Source organism: Eupeodes corollae, chromosome 1, assembly GCF_945859685.1.
Source record: "Eupeodes corollae chromosome 1, idEupCoro1.1, whole genome shotgun sequence".
Taxonomy (NCBI): Eukaryota; Metazoa; Arthropoda; class Insecta; order Diptera; family Syrphidae; genus Eupeodes; species Eupeodes corollae.
In genome coordinates this window covers 190,500,535-190,515,202 of record NC_079147.1, presented here as the reverse complement: position 1 = coordinate 190,515,202, position 14,668 = coordinate 190,500,535, and the positions used below count along the sequence as shown (strand labels likewise).

The 14,668-nt window shown below is 37.9% G+C and overlaps 1 protein-coding gene across 1 annotated transcript; it reads right to left on the bottom strand.

Moving 5' to 3' along the window:
• Window positions 1-4,744: 4,744 nt before the first annotated feature.
• On the bottom strand, window positions 4,745-7,584 carry LOC129941350 (nucleolar protein 10). The gene is made up of 7 exons (XM_056049955.1): window positions 7,398-7,584; window positions 7,039-7,302; window positions 6,799-6,936; window positions 6,510-6,725; window positions 6,055-6,450; window positions 5,884-5,993; window positions 4,745-5,824 (listed from the first exon to the last, which is right to left on the bottom strand). Exons 1-7 carry the CDS (start codon window positions 7,461-7,463, stop codon window positions 4,855-4,857), a joined length of 2,160 nt encoding a protein of 719 aa, XP_055905930.1. The 5' UTR covers window positions 7,464-7,584; the 3' UTR covers window positions 4,745-4,854.
• Between the last annotated feature and the right edge of the window lie 7,084 nt (window positions 7,585-14,668).

Genomic DNA, 14,668 nt, shown 5'->3' with positions numbered 1-14,668 from the left:
TAGCAAATTGGTCATTGAAGTTAAAGGGAGTATTCTGGTCTAGAAATAAAAAAAAATCGATTTTTTTTCATATTTTCATACTTTAACTATTTAAGAATATGTCTACGAGAGGATTTTCCCAAATTTAAATTATTTTCGGAGAAATAAGTATTTTGCTGAGCAGCAATCCAAATCGGTTGGGCTGCAACTAATAGAACAAAAGACATAATGGGGTACTTTAAAAGCGTTTTTCTCAGAACTGTCTTTTTGAATCTGATACCCACGATTTCTCAGGTTCTTCCGAACCGATTTACTTGAAATTTTAAGAGAGTCTTCTTTAGGGACTTGTCTACGTCCGGAACTACGGCCATCCCCAAATTTTCATTTTTTCTATTTTTAACAAATCGAAGAATGTTCAAAAGAGTGGTACATTTTTTTTTAGGCTGTCGCCATTTTGTAAAAAAAAAATGTTTGTAACTTTTCCGTAGTTCCAGACATTGCGACATTATTGTAGATTAATAATCTTTTTTAGTTTTTGATTTCATATTTCTAGGAGAGCTAAAATCGTGGGTATGGTCACGCACCAAATTTTTGAGACGCACCACTCCATCAGCTGATAACTAACGGAATTTCGATTTTTTTTTTACTTTTTTATTTTCTTTGTATGCTTCTAATGTGAATAAATAATGTATACAAAAATTGATGGTAAAATTGTTGCTTGCTTTTTTCTACAGCACTTCAAAAATTACCTAAAATTCATGTCTCTAGACCAGAATACCCCCTTAAACAAATAAATCATAATTACCTTCTAAAATTCATTGGTAAATAGCTTCTGTATCTTCTATTTTATGCAAAACATCCTCAAATACAACTTCAACTAAAATTATGTACCTTTCTGTTGAATAACAAATAAAAAAAACTGAAATCAATTTTCAAATGTCTGGAAAATCAACCATGTGTTGAATAAGCTGTTCTGTCAGATACCAACATACCTCAGACATTCTTGGATACCTTTGGATTCCATTTTTGACAACTTAGCTGTTTTTGATCAGCTGTTATTTTACACGTAAAACACTAACAAAAAGGTATCCGGATACCCTATCTGCTTGAGATTGAACGCAGCCAATGAGTAATAAAGTTCAGCTTTCAGTTGAATGAAAAAACAAGATCAACTGTCATTTTGACATATGTGGACTTGACTTAATGGTCGGGAGATTTTTTTTGACTAACTTTTCAGTTTACCTTAATTGGAAAGCATTTTTGGCAGCTCTCCAATCAGATGCTAGAAACTTGCCTTACTTTCAGATCCCTTATGCTGTCTGAATCTGCCTATTGGCCTTGGATGCTTGAACCATTTTCGGATTTTTTCAAGAAAAACGGTTTACTCCACAATTAATACCAAACTGTCACTCTGTTTGGATGCATTGGCCTACGCCTAACGTGCTTGTTTTTGAAGCCTAAGGTAAGACGTTTTTCTTTGGTAACATAGCTACATAGATGATTTTCACCCAAAATTGTATCCAATTAAGCTGCTCTTAGGCTTAAAATCCAAAGTGCCATACAAATGGTTGGGAGTTCCATTGAATTATAAAATTGCACCTTTGTAAGAATCCTTGTGAAGAAAACCGATCGCAAGTTAATGTTCATTCGTTCGTTATTTATATTTATCATTTCCCAACGTTTTCCAAGAGTTAATGACTCATGACAATTTCTGTCAAGATTTCGAGCTACAAACAACGATATAAATTTTTTGACAGCTGTTCATTTAGAAAGTAGGGCAGTGCCCTGCCTTTATGTTTATGTTCCTTATGAACTACCTAAACCTTATTCAAACCGCGTAATCAAATCATGTATTGTTACATAATGGTGGTGGAACTGTTGATATTCCCTTAACTCCATCAGAATAAGTTCTTAAAAAGTAGTCCAGGTGTCGTGTCGTTTGTCCCTTTCTATGAGAGCATTAAAGATTTAACATAAAATGTAAAGGGACGACTCAAAAAAGTAAAAGGATTTATAGCATTGAAAAGCATAACACACCAGTATTCATCTTTATTCGAAGATGTTGAAGAAGTCTCTATCCTTAACATGCCCAATAACTTACTTAAGGGGGTCATTCCATTGACGGCCTGTATTTTAAGGAATTTTTAGGATTTTTTTTACGACCAGTAAATAGATACAACTTTATTAAGATTATTATCATTTATTAACATAGTTCGACAGTATGAATATAAAATTTGAATCAAAAATATTGTAAAGAACACGGTTTACACCGGCGTGAACAACTCCAACCCGAAAAAATGGGCTCACTTCCTCCACGATTCCTGCTGATTGGCTTATCTAAAACAAAAAAGTAAACGCTGTCGTTTTAATCTGTGAGCCTAAATGCATGGAATGAACTATCATCGAATGGATATACCGAAAATTGGAATTTATCGTTTTTTGCTATAAGAAAATCGACATTTTTGGAATTTTTGCTTGTCGATAGTTCATTCCATGCGTTTACATGTGCTGAATCCAACGTATCAAATTTCAAGTCATTCGGTCAAGCCGCTTTTGAGATACGATGGAGGAAAAACACAGTTTTGAGAAAAACTCGTTTAAAGTTTCAAGTCCTCTTATCTATGCAAATATCAACTTACCTTTCAATCGGCGATGTCTGGTTCATAGAGTATTTCTTCCTCTTCTTGTTGAAATTCTTTCAAAGCAGATTGTTCAGCTCTTGAGTCAATTATGGCTGTGTAACGGCATCACTTACAAGCCGCTCAGAACGTGAGATTCGCTTTTCATCACGTTTCTTAACATAAGTATGGGCTTCGAGGCCTGTTGAGCATCCCATACCCGACATTACTTTCAAATTACCTTCAATACCTTCATTAAAGATTTCCTGATTAACTTTATCAGTAATTTTACCTGGTCCTTTTCCACCGATTCCTTTTTTCGTTGTATCTTTTTTAACAGCCCGAAGTCGTATCTTTAAAACGACTTCGAATTTTGAAAAATCCCTTTATTACCTCTAGGCTCTTAAAATAAATAGTGACATCGTCAACTCAATTACATCACTCGTACATCTTCGTGTCGTAAAGTCTCTTGCCTCAATCTTTTTTATTGATATTTTAACGGGCTTTGAGTAATATTAATCATAATACTCACTCTTCTAGGAATGCCCATCAATCTGATCATGAGCCCAACTGCAGCCCTACTATGAAGTACAAAGATTTGTTCCTTAGCCGTACTTCGTGAATGTGGAATGCCTTGCAACGCTCTATCTTTCCCTGTCATTGCAATATTCAAGAATTCAAAACCAATGTACATCGACATCTCTTTTCGAACCCTTCCCTGTTTCCAAACGCTTATGTATCCTAGGAATGCAACTAGATCCATGGGTGTTGATGATGTATGCAAGTCCTGTAAGATAAGCACTACATCATTTTACATACAAGATTCAGTTCTGAAATTAAAATCAACTGGATACCAACTTAATTATTCCTCCGATGCATTATTCCCTTTCAAAAAGTCCTTATTTAATTTGTTTTTTGTTTCAATTAAATTATTCGTTAAACGTTTCCCATTGATTAAAGAAAACTTATTCATATATCATCAACCCAACTACAGTGTATCATTTCATTATATTGAATGTATGTTAATTACTAATGTATCAGTTCCAACAACAACAGCTTTTTACACAAGAGTTCAATTGAGTAAGTAGTACATTATACATATCGTCTCTTCTGAACCGAATACAAAAATAAATTGGTTTTATTTCGAATCCTTCCAAAAAGTTTTACATGAAGAAAATAAAAACACAAACAAAAACACACCAGAGAAGGAGAAGGCAATTATTATAACTTATAAATTGTCTCTTGTACTACGTTACGCTGTTCTGGACCCAACGACGACCACGTCCTCATACAACACTCAGTCGCAATACAAAACAAAAAAAAAAACGAACTGAAAAACTTAAACGGTTTCCCAATACCCAATCCAACCTGACACAACCACGACCATGTGAGGAACCTATTTGTACCTACCACCCCTCAATTTCAACAAATTACCATAAACTTCCACCACTGAGGAACAACACAAAAAAAAAACAAGAAATATACTTATCCCAAAAATATTCTTCTTCAATGAACTCCTCTTGTACTTGAAAATTCCAACAACTACCCTTCAGAGAATAAATATTGCATCGCGCGAAAAACGCAGCCTCCCTTCGAAACAAAACAAGAACAACAATTCAAGTAGATACTTCTGCAATCTTTTTTGATATAAAAGAAAGAAGAGAAAAAATTACCCACAAACGACAAGGACAACGACGACGAACAGACAATACTCTGTTAATTGTGCTTCCAATGAATGAACACTCCACTCCACTCCAGGCAAGCACAAGGAGATAAGGGCAGAAAAAACCAACCACCATCAGCGACCGAAACCAAGCAAAATCGACATGTAAGCAGCAGGAAGAAACACAATGCATGTGATGAGTGAGTGGCCAGAATATTGGTGATGCTTCCTCTTCTTTTTATTTCTATAGAGCTTGAGCTTACTACAAAGCCAAAGCCAAGCCAAGCCAGTGCATAAGGCATGCATCGGTCGTTTTCATTTCCATGCTTCATAACCTGAATTCTTTCGAACTTGGAACCCTTCAACTTGGGAATTGTTCCTGGGAAACAACGAAGAGTAATTAATTACAAGTCAACTGCGAAAAGAACAACCAAACAACCAACAACAACAACTGCTTATAGGAACAAAAAACACTCCACCACGATTAACGGTACATCTACAAAGTTTTGTTTTTCTTTTATTTATATAATTTATTTTATTTTTGTAGTTTGTTTCGTTTTTAGTGTTTTAGTAGTGTGTTGTTTTTTTTTTGGTTTACTTAAAATTAACTTTTTTCAATTTAAGTGACTTGATTGGCCGAATGACCTTTTTGCGCTCCTCGCGATGCTTCTTCATTTCGAATTCCCGCTTCTTGGCGTCACGCGATGGTTTCTTAGTCTCGAAGTGCATTTGTCGATTGCCCGAACCACTTCCAACCAATTCTACATTGCCATTGGCTGCTTGTTCTTTGCGAACACGATCCTGGAGGCTCATGCGATTGGTTTTCTTCTTGAGGGTGTCAAGTTTGAACTTTGTTGTAGGATTTTTGTGAGGAATCAATTTTTTCTTTGGTGATGCAGGCTTTTCTTTAGCTGCCGCATCTTGATCCTCCATCTCTTGGTCTTCTTTGTTATCGTCTTCGTCGTCGTTTTCATCTTCTTGAGCTCTCTGACGTTTGACATCTTTGTAGGCCTTCTTCATCTGCCGCGAGAACTCCCTTGGATCCTCATCGTCTGAACTCTCTTCACTCTTGTCCTTGTCTTCGTCGTCGTTTTCCCCATCACTCTTGCCCATATTGAAGAGGTCGTCATCATCGTCCGACTCTTCGTGGGGTTTCGCCTCATCGGCATGTAGTTCAGCCACTCGGGCAACTTCAATTCGCTTCTTAGTCTCCTGTGTCTTGATTTTGCCCATGCGGTTGAGGGCGGGTGCCAGCATCTTGTACTCTTCGGTGTTCTTGTTGATGGCAAAGTCGGTATTCTCGAACATCGCCTTGAAACGGTCGTCCTCCAAGAGATTCGGCAGCTTCTTGTTCTTGGCCTTCGCCGCAGCTTGACTTGATTCCTCCTCGATAATTTTGAGAGCCAATTCCGTGTTGACCTTGGGCAGATGTGTCTTAATCTGCAAACGACTCTGTCGCTCTGTGGCAATCTCTTGACGGATTTTCTCCTTACGGAATTTATCGAAGGCGAACGGTTCAACGGTGGCCTTGAATTTGTTGTACAAACGGGCATCGATGAAGTAACTGGAAAAGGAATCTCATTAGTCTTGGTATTCAATACTTTTAGTATAGAAAAAACTCACCCATGCATATAGGCCTTGAGAAGTTTAGTGCCAATGAGCTCTTCCATGCCAAGTTCCTCGAGCTCCTTCTGTGTGATGAATTGGTAGTCATCGTACATGTTCTCCACGACCTAGAAAAAAGAGAGACGTTTAGAACTCCTTTCGAGAATCAGAATCCCCTCTGACGGTTACCTCGGATTCAATCTCCTCTGTGAGATTATCCAAAAAGGAACACCATCTGGGTGCTGGACCCATCGAAGGAATATAGTAAGTCAGCATTTTAACATCCTCCTGGGCGAAGAAGAACATCCCCGAGTCAGGAATGGTGCAGAAGTCGTTGAAATTCGATGTGGATTCCACATATGCCGTCTGTTTGCCACTGGTCTCATCCCAGACTTTAAACATGGCCGAATCCAAGGAGTAGACGGACTGTTGACTCGGGTTGAAGCCCAGTCGTTTGATGGGAAGCTTATTCAGATGGTCTTTTACGAATAGGGGCTCCCGTGAACGGATGTCATAGATGAGGACATGGCCAGTGGCTGTTCCAACTGCCATTTGGAGGCCGTTTTTGAATTTCATTGCAGTGACCTTGTCAAAGAAGAAAAATAAGAAACTCTCGAATGGATAAAAGTGTTTCATTCTCTCACCGATGGGAACTTTTTAGCAGTAGGAAACTTCATAGCGACATCGACAGTTGCGCATTTTCGACGATCCCTAGGATCCCAGGCCTCGACTGTGCCCTCTTTTGTGCCAACCATCAAGAGATGATGTTCTGGATTTATTTCGCAGACATTGGAACAGCTAGCTTCGGACTCGAATGGTTGTAGGAATTGTCCTCGTTCCAGGTTTAACCTGAAAATATCCTACAAAAACGAAAACTCATCATCAAGCTCTAAAGGGCGGTGGTTCTTTCTTTTAAAAAGAGTTAAGACTCACACTTGATGTTCCGACAATAAATAGATCACAGGAAGGAGAATGATATTTCATATCACGTCCAAATCTCGGAATACGCAGTCTGTAGTGTCTGCCATGGGCAGCATGGATTTCAATATACCGATCGCATTGCAGAAACACCTAAAAGGAAGGAATCATAGGAGGAAGGGAAGAAACAGACAAAATTGACAGATCAGTGGAAGATATGCTCTAGTTTCGTCTATAATTTCGACCAAACCTCACCATTTTACTGTAATCATCGCTAAGCACCTCAAAAGTTGTCACTTCTGAGTCAAAGCAACGCTCGAATTTTATTGACAAATTCGAGACTTCAAAACATTTTACGCGAGGCTTATAGGTTCCTGTAGCCAGGATATATTGATTATCTGGACTCATGCGAATCGAGGTGGACACACCGGGCATATCGAAGTCTTGAATAAGTTCGATTTGTCGCCGAGAGTCCACCTTTTTCATTAATTGTGAACGTTTTCTCCGATCCGTCAGCCACTGTGGGAAGGGATTGAGAAAGGACACACAATTAATTGATTTAGCGCCAAAGTTAGAAAAATTTAGAATTTTCGTTTTAGTTTTGTTTTACTTACTTCTGGTACAGATTTGCCAGCGCTGAGATTGTAGACTTTTACATCATTCACATCGGAAACAAACATTTTAGTTTATTTTATGATTTTGTTAAATTAGTAAGTTTTTAATTTTTATTAAAAATTCATTTCTTCGGTGGAAAAATCGTAAACAAGAAATGTCAGCACGTGTGAAAGAGAATAGAACTGACAAGACGATAACTGAAAGTGACAGCTAAGCTAGCATTAGGAGTAGTTGAAAAATGTTTTACTCAACTGAACTGGGTTGTGTTCAGTGAGTTGATCTGAATTTTTTCATAGTTCACAATAGATGTTGTGGGTCTAAGATCTCAAATATATTTTCGTAGTCTCAGATAAACAAAACACATTTCTGGTTTTGTTGACACAGCTTTGAAAATAGAATTTGTAGGATTTCTCGATTATTCTGTATTGCAAAAGATAACAGAAAATTCTCAGATATTAATGAAAAATAAACTATTTAATGTTTTATGACTGTTTGAATTGTGTAATACTACGTTTCCACCGGGCACTAACCGAGATTTAGCTAGATTTGTCACAAATCTCCTTGAAATGTCACAGATTTACAATAGAAATTTTAATCTCCTCAAATGAAGATTTCAAATAAAACTCATTGAAATCTACTTGGAAACATTAGTTTGTCAAATCAAACAAACTTTTGTTTCGGAGAATAATTGTTGAACCGACAATAAACAACTCAAAAATGAAAACGAAAGAAATCAAAAACGAAATAAAATGTAAGTATACAAAAATAATAAATACATAGGTACAAGAATAAAATAAAACTAATTATGATTGGTTGTTGTGACAACGTCAAATTAATCTCCTTTTCTTTGTTGGAAACACCTCATGATTTATTTTAAATCATTTGCTCTAAATCTCGGATTATTTTTTGGTGGAAACGTACTATAACCCTCCAAAACTTTATTCTATTTGTTGGAACTGTTCAATTCTCACTAATGTAGAAAACAAAATATTAAAATTTTGTAATTGTTTAAGTTTGTAATTGGCCCACCAGCATAATGGTCTTACGAAAGTAAAAAATTTAGTTAATCGAAGTAGGAGAACACGGTAAATATAACCAAAAGTTATGGCTTATTATCCAGCTGTCATTTTTCTTTATGATTGATTAATTTACATGTATATGCATTTGATTTTTGCTAAAAATGGGATACAACATATAAAATTAATGTTCGTGAGATAGAGATAAAAGACCAAATGGAGACATTTTTGAAGAAAGGTGAAAAACGCACGAAATGTAAAAAAAAATATTATTATTATATGTGTCTGTCAAAATTATTATCATTATTCAATTGTTTGTATTGTATCTGTTTTCTATCACCTCTTGTGACCCAATTTAGGTCATCTTCAACAATCGCAATAATATATCTTTTTGAAATCCTCCTCGCTTGACAATTGCGCTCGATCATACCCGGTTTTGTATATTTGTCTGTTTCTGTTAGTTGATGGCTGATAATTGGAAGTCTCGAAAAATCTAGCACACATTATTAAAACAAAAATAAATATTCTCTTTTTTTTATTTCAGAATTTGACACACTTGGATCTTATTCCTTCGCTAATCCACCTTCTTCGGTGGTTTTATTTAGCAAACGTCTAAGAGTGGGAGTTTTGTTTTATTCATAACATTTTGACTTTATCGTCCATGGAATAAGACCTAACCCTCGCTATTTCACGTTTATTAATTTCTCTGTAAGTTCTTAGATTTATTTCATAACATGGTGGTGTAGGCCTGCGCCATTACTGTACTGGCAAAAAGTTATGGTTGTTTTATAGGAAGTTATGGTTGTTTTATAGTAAGTTTTGACATGCATATCTGCCTCCCTCTAATTTTTCACTTTTAGTCACACTTATAGCCCGGCAAAATCCTCATTCAAACCCTCCAAGTGGGTGCCAGGCGGGCAATGATCACCACAGTAGTCCTGTGCGTTTTTGGCAGGATGGTGATTAGCTAAGGTTGAGTTGGATCGCTGAATTGTTGTAACTCCTCAATAGTGCAACGTTCGGAAACCCAATTTAATCATAGTTTAGAGGTTCCTAATTTCAGTGGTGGTGTGAGCGTACTAGTACGAAAACCGTGCCGAAGAATGAAAGGCTGGGGGATAAACCAGCCGTTAACGAGCTCTTTCGGATGCTGTGGCAAGGTCCGTCATATTTCTGCCTTACCCCGGCAAGCGGCTCTGCCGGGGCTGACCGTCTTTCCGCTTTACTCGTGGGAATAAAATGAAAAAAATTAAAAATAAACAAACAAACAAAACAATTATTAAACAAAAAAATCGCACCAAGGCTGCCAATGCGGTCACATCACCTGAAAAGGCTGTCGAGCCAAATCAGGTGTGTGAACGTGTTGTCAACCCTGTGGTTGCAACTAGTGGCGAGAGTCCTTCTCCCTCTACTAGCCGCAACATATACTTAAAGGAATTACCCGTCAGTGGAACAGCTGTGACGCTCGGCAGTCCCAATGGCGGAAATTCCACACCCCACCTCTTCCCCGCTCCTGCTAGGACGTCGCAAGCGACCCCAAAAAGGGACACCCCATCCGGAGAGACAAAATCTGCGACATGTGGAATTGACTCAAAGGGTGAGGGCACACCCGGATTGGCATCGGTAGCGATTAAATCTGGAGGTGGACCCACATCTGTGATACACGGACATAGTTCTGGGCCGGCCAAAAAGAAGTCCAAGAAGTCACAGGCCAATCGAGACCAACGCAACGCCGAAAGGATTCTAGCCGCAGTCGGTGTCATACCGGCGGCGGAAAGAACCCCAGAGCAAACGCGTAAACTCGAGTGGGCTAGTGGCTTTCTTAGCAAAAAAGCTAAACCGACCTGCGGCGACTCAACGTCAAAGCGAGATAGGTCTTTCGAGGGTGACAAGCCCGAACCAAAAAGGCAGAAGGTGCTTTCCAACAGCACATCAGCCGTCAACAAAGATCTCTCCTTCAGCGACGCGCTCAAAGGTAAGATCATTGCCGCGGTCATTGACAGGAGTCATGTGGATGGTAACATCTCTCATGATCATTGGGCAGAGGTCAAGGCTCACCTCGGTTTCAGATTTTTATCTGTTATCGAGGAAAATCCGGGGCCTCTCCCAGACACAGCCGATGCAGGATGGTACCAAAATCGCATCAAACTCATCGCCTGTGGTGATCAGAGATCTTTCGATCTATACAGGGCTGCTGTCAATGGCTTGCCAGAAGTCTGGCCGGGTGCCAAGCTCGAGGTTGTTGCAAGGGAGAATATTCCTTGCCGGCCAAGAGCACGTATAATGGTCCCGGCTCTTCACAACTGTCCAGACATGATCATGAAACTGATCAAAACAAGTAATCCGGACCTGCCTACTCACGACTGGAAAGTACCAAAGGTTGAGAAGGAGACAGTGGGTCACTATAGATCGGCTCTCGTGCTGATCAATAGGGAATCACTGGCTCCACTGGCCGCGACCAAAGGTGTGATTAGGTATGGTTTCGATGAAATCATGATGCGTATTTATAAAAAAGATGAAGATACGCTAAACACGCCCCCCACAGAAGCCTCTTCAGCGGAGGGAAGCGATTCATTGGCAACGAAAATGGAGGTCGATGCAACACCAAAAGTGGAACCATCGACATCCACTGCAAGATCTACGACCAATCAGCCTATCATCCTTCCTTCTTAAAACCTTGGAAAGATTGATTGAAATTTATATCAGACATAATTTAAAACCATGTCTCATTTCCACAGCTCAACATGCTTACTCTAAGGGAAAATCAGTAGAATCAGCACTTCACTCACTGGTACGTACTATTGAACATTCCCTCGAATACAAAGAATATAACCTGGTAGCGTTCCTAGATATTGAAGGAGCTTTCAACAACGTCAGTTACCAGGCGATCACAACAGCAATGGATAAGCTGAAATTAGAGAAGTCACTCATAGATCTTATAAGTCTCATGCTCAAAAGCAGGACAATAATTTCTAACATGAGAAGTTTTACTACCACCAGATCGGTGAATCGGGGCACTCCCCAAGGTGGAGTCCTTTCGCCTCTTTTATGGAACATGGTAGTAAACGACTTACTTACAACATTGGAAACAGAAGGTTTCAAGGTGATTGCCTACGCTGATGACGTTGCGATATCCGTATCTGGGAAGCACCCCCAAGTTCTCTCGGAACTCCTACAAAATGCCCTAAACAGGCTAACTAAATGGGCTAATCAATGTGGATTGGACGTCAACCCACACAAAACAGAATTAATACTCTTCTCGAGAAGATATAAAATTCCTCAGATTAGCCCACCAAAGATTAAAGGAATACCATTAAGCTTTTCCGACCAAGCTAAATATTTGGGCCTCATTTTAGACAAAAAACTAAATTGGAAGGCAAATATTGATGAAAGAGTCAAAAAGGCTACTGTAGCGCTTTTTACTTGTAAAAAGGCCATAGGATCAAAATGGGGCTTCTCCCCAAAAATAACCCACTGGCTATACACTTCGGTAATCAGGCCGATACTCATTTATGGAGCCGTCGTATGGTGGACCGCACTGGATAAGATGGTAAATCTAAATAAACTCATTAAAGTCCAGCGGTCAGCAGGTATGTGCATCACAGGAGCACTTCGCACAACACCAACCGCAGCACTGGAAGTGCTTTTAAACCTAACACCACTTGACATCTTCTCTAAAAAGGTGGCTGCCAACTCATGTGTAAGGCTTAGAGCCACCTCTCAATGGACCAGTAACAATACTGGACATACAACCATTCTAGATAATTTCAGATCTATCCCAGATCGCTTAGACTATACCACCCCAAAAATGGTATTTGGTAAAAGATTCCATGTGTCCATCCCTTCAAGATCCTCCTGGGAAGAAGAGGGACCCCTGGAAGACGATGCGGTACACTTCTACACTGACGGTTCAAAGACCGATCACGGAGTTGGAAGTGGTATCTTTTCAGAACAACTGAATCTCAGTCTATCCTATAGACTTCCCAATCAATGTAGTGTGTTCCAGGCAGAAGTAATGGCGATAAAAGAAGCACTATCCTGGCTCAAAGAAAACGTTATATCTTGTAAGGATATACGTATCTTCTCGGACAGCCAAGCCGCTCTTAAATCTCTCGCGTCTGTCTCCACAAACTCTCGAACAGTCCACGATTGTCAATCATCTCTGAAGGAGATGACGGAACAGTTTAACATTCACCTCATTTGGGTGCCGGGCCACAGAGACATTCCGGGAAATTGCAAAGCCGATGAGCTCGCCAAAAACGGAACACTTCTGCCTTATGTTAGACAAAAACATAACATAGGAACACCACTTGCTACATGCAAATATCTTCTCAAGCAATATGCTTTAGAAACAACAAACACTAGATGGTCACGAAGTACCACCTGCCTGGCAACCAAGCAAATATGGCCAAGTATTGACTTAAAACGGTCAAAAGGCTTGATATCACTAAGCAGACAAAGTATAAGCTCTACAATTGGAGTAATAACGGGACACTGCCTCATAGGTAGACATGCTCTGAGGCTAGGGGTCTACACAAATGACTTCTGTAGAAGCTGCATGGACGAGGAGGAAGAGGAAACAGTCCAACACCTTCTATGTACATGTCCAGCACTCTCCATTAGAAGGAATTACTTTCTCGGTAATCCCTTCTTCGATAATACCAGTGAACTGGCAAATATTGACACAAAACGTCTCTCTAACTTTATTAAAAGCACAAAATGGTTTGTTTAAATTCATTACTCCCATGAGTAACCTCATTAGTGGTATCACAATGGACCCTTGAGGTCTACGTGTGTCAATGATATCTAGACAGCCACTCTAACCTAACCTAACCTAACCACACTTATAACTCATGTATTCACTATTTTTACCATGTCGATTAAAGGTTTCCACGGTGAGTTCTAAAGTATCAGTTATCGAGAGAAAAAACTAGAATACTTTATAATATCATAATCTTCGTCTATACATTAAAGCAGTTCTTATAATACGAATTTATGAAGAAAAGTGTAAGTGCACCATTCACGTCTGTAAATGTTCATTGTGTTAAATTTCAAAATTACGTATTTAAGGGGAAAAAAGTTATTAACGAGAGCTTTGTAAAATAGGGAATAAAGAGGTTGGTTATTTAAAAATCTATCAGTAAAAATTGAAAATCAGAAATGTTTTACTGATGAGCGTCTATAAGAATTAGTAAAGTTTAAAATAACCATGGAGTTTTCATCTTCCTTTTGATGTTGATTTCATCATTATTTTTTTAATAATGCCATCGGAGAAGTAAAAGCTAGAGAGTGTCATTAAAAAGGAGAGAAAGTTGACTACATTTTGCAGTCAGCTAAAATTTTTCAAATATATTTACAATTTGTTTAGCTTCAAATGTATTGTTTCTTTAAAAAAAATACTTGAAATGTAGTTAAGTACATCTAAATATTTTTATAATGCTGAAAATTAAGCTCTAAGATGTTAAACAATGCACAAAAACTATTTTTTGATATATATAACCAGTACGTAAGTTACATAAGGTAACGTTTTTTTTTGGGAATTGAATTCATTTATAATTTTACATTTGTTTTAATTTTTACATATATTTTAACAACTTATTTTGTTTGAAGAAACAATTTTCGATAAATGCAAATTAAAAAATATACATTGCTTTAATTTTAGGTTTTTTTAAACACATACAAATTTAAAGAAAACTTAACACACCCTGACAAATTGTCCAAAAATCTTATCAAAACAAACCAAAAACGAAACAATTAAAGATGATTTATGATTCCAGGTTTTATAGCCATCATTGTTTCTCATCATTATAATACTTTTGACAGGTTTCATATATATGTATATACAAAATAGGCAGATTAAAAAGTAAGGGCTTAGTTTTTCAGTGCGAGATCATCCTAGTTTCAGATTTAAATTTGAGTTTAACTCCTAAAACACGTTTTTTCAGTCTTTTATAATTTTGTTATTTACTCTGAGTTAACACTTCATATGCAACGATGACGTCGTATTGTTACAAATCATACCAATCAATCAATAGTTAACATTTATTATTTTTATTATTATTAGCTAGGAAAAGATCAGACCTCAGTTCAATGTTTAACAACAATTTAAAACATGAAAGTAAACGGTCAAATATTTTCTGGCAACTATTTAAAAAATAAAAGTAAATTGTCAAATATTTTTTGGCAGCACTAGAGCACATTTATTTAAATTTAATTCAATTACCAGGAATCACCCTATGTCCATGTCATTACTC

Excerpts from the sequence above, each read along its gene's own strand:
- LOC129941350 (XM_056049955.1), bottom strand. The coding sequence starts at position 7,463 with ATGTTTGTTTCCGATGTGAATGATGTAAAAGTCTACAATCTCAGCGCT. Across the intron at positions 5,994-6,054 it reads CAGAGGAGATTGAATCCGAG|GTCGTGGAGAACATGTACGA; the intron begins GTAACCGTCAGA and ends TCTTTTTTCTAG. Across the intron at positions 5,825-5,883 it reads CTCAAGGCCTATATGCATGG|TTACTTCATCGATGCCCGTT; the intron begins GTGAGTTTTTTC and ends TTCCTTTTCCAG.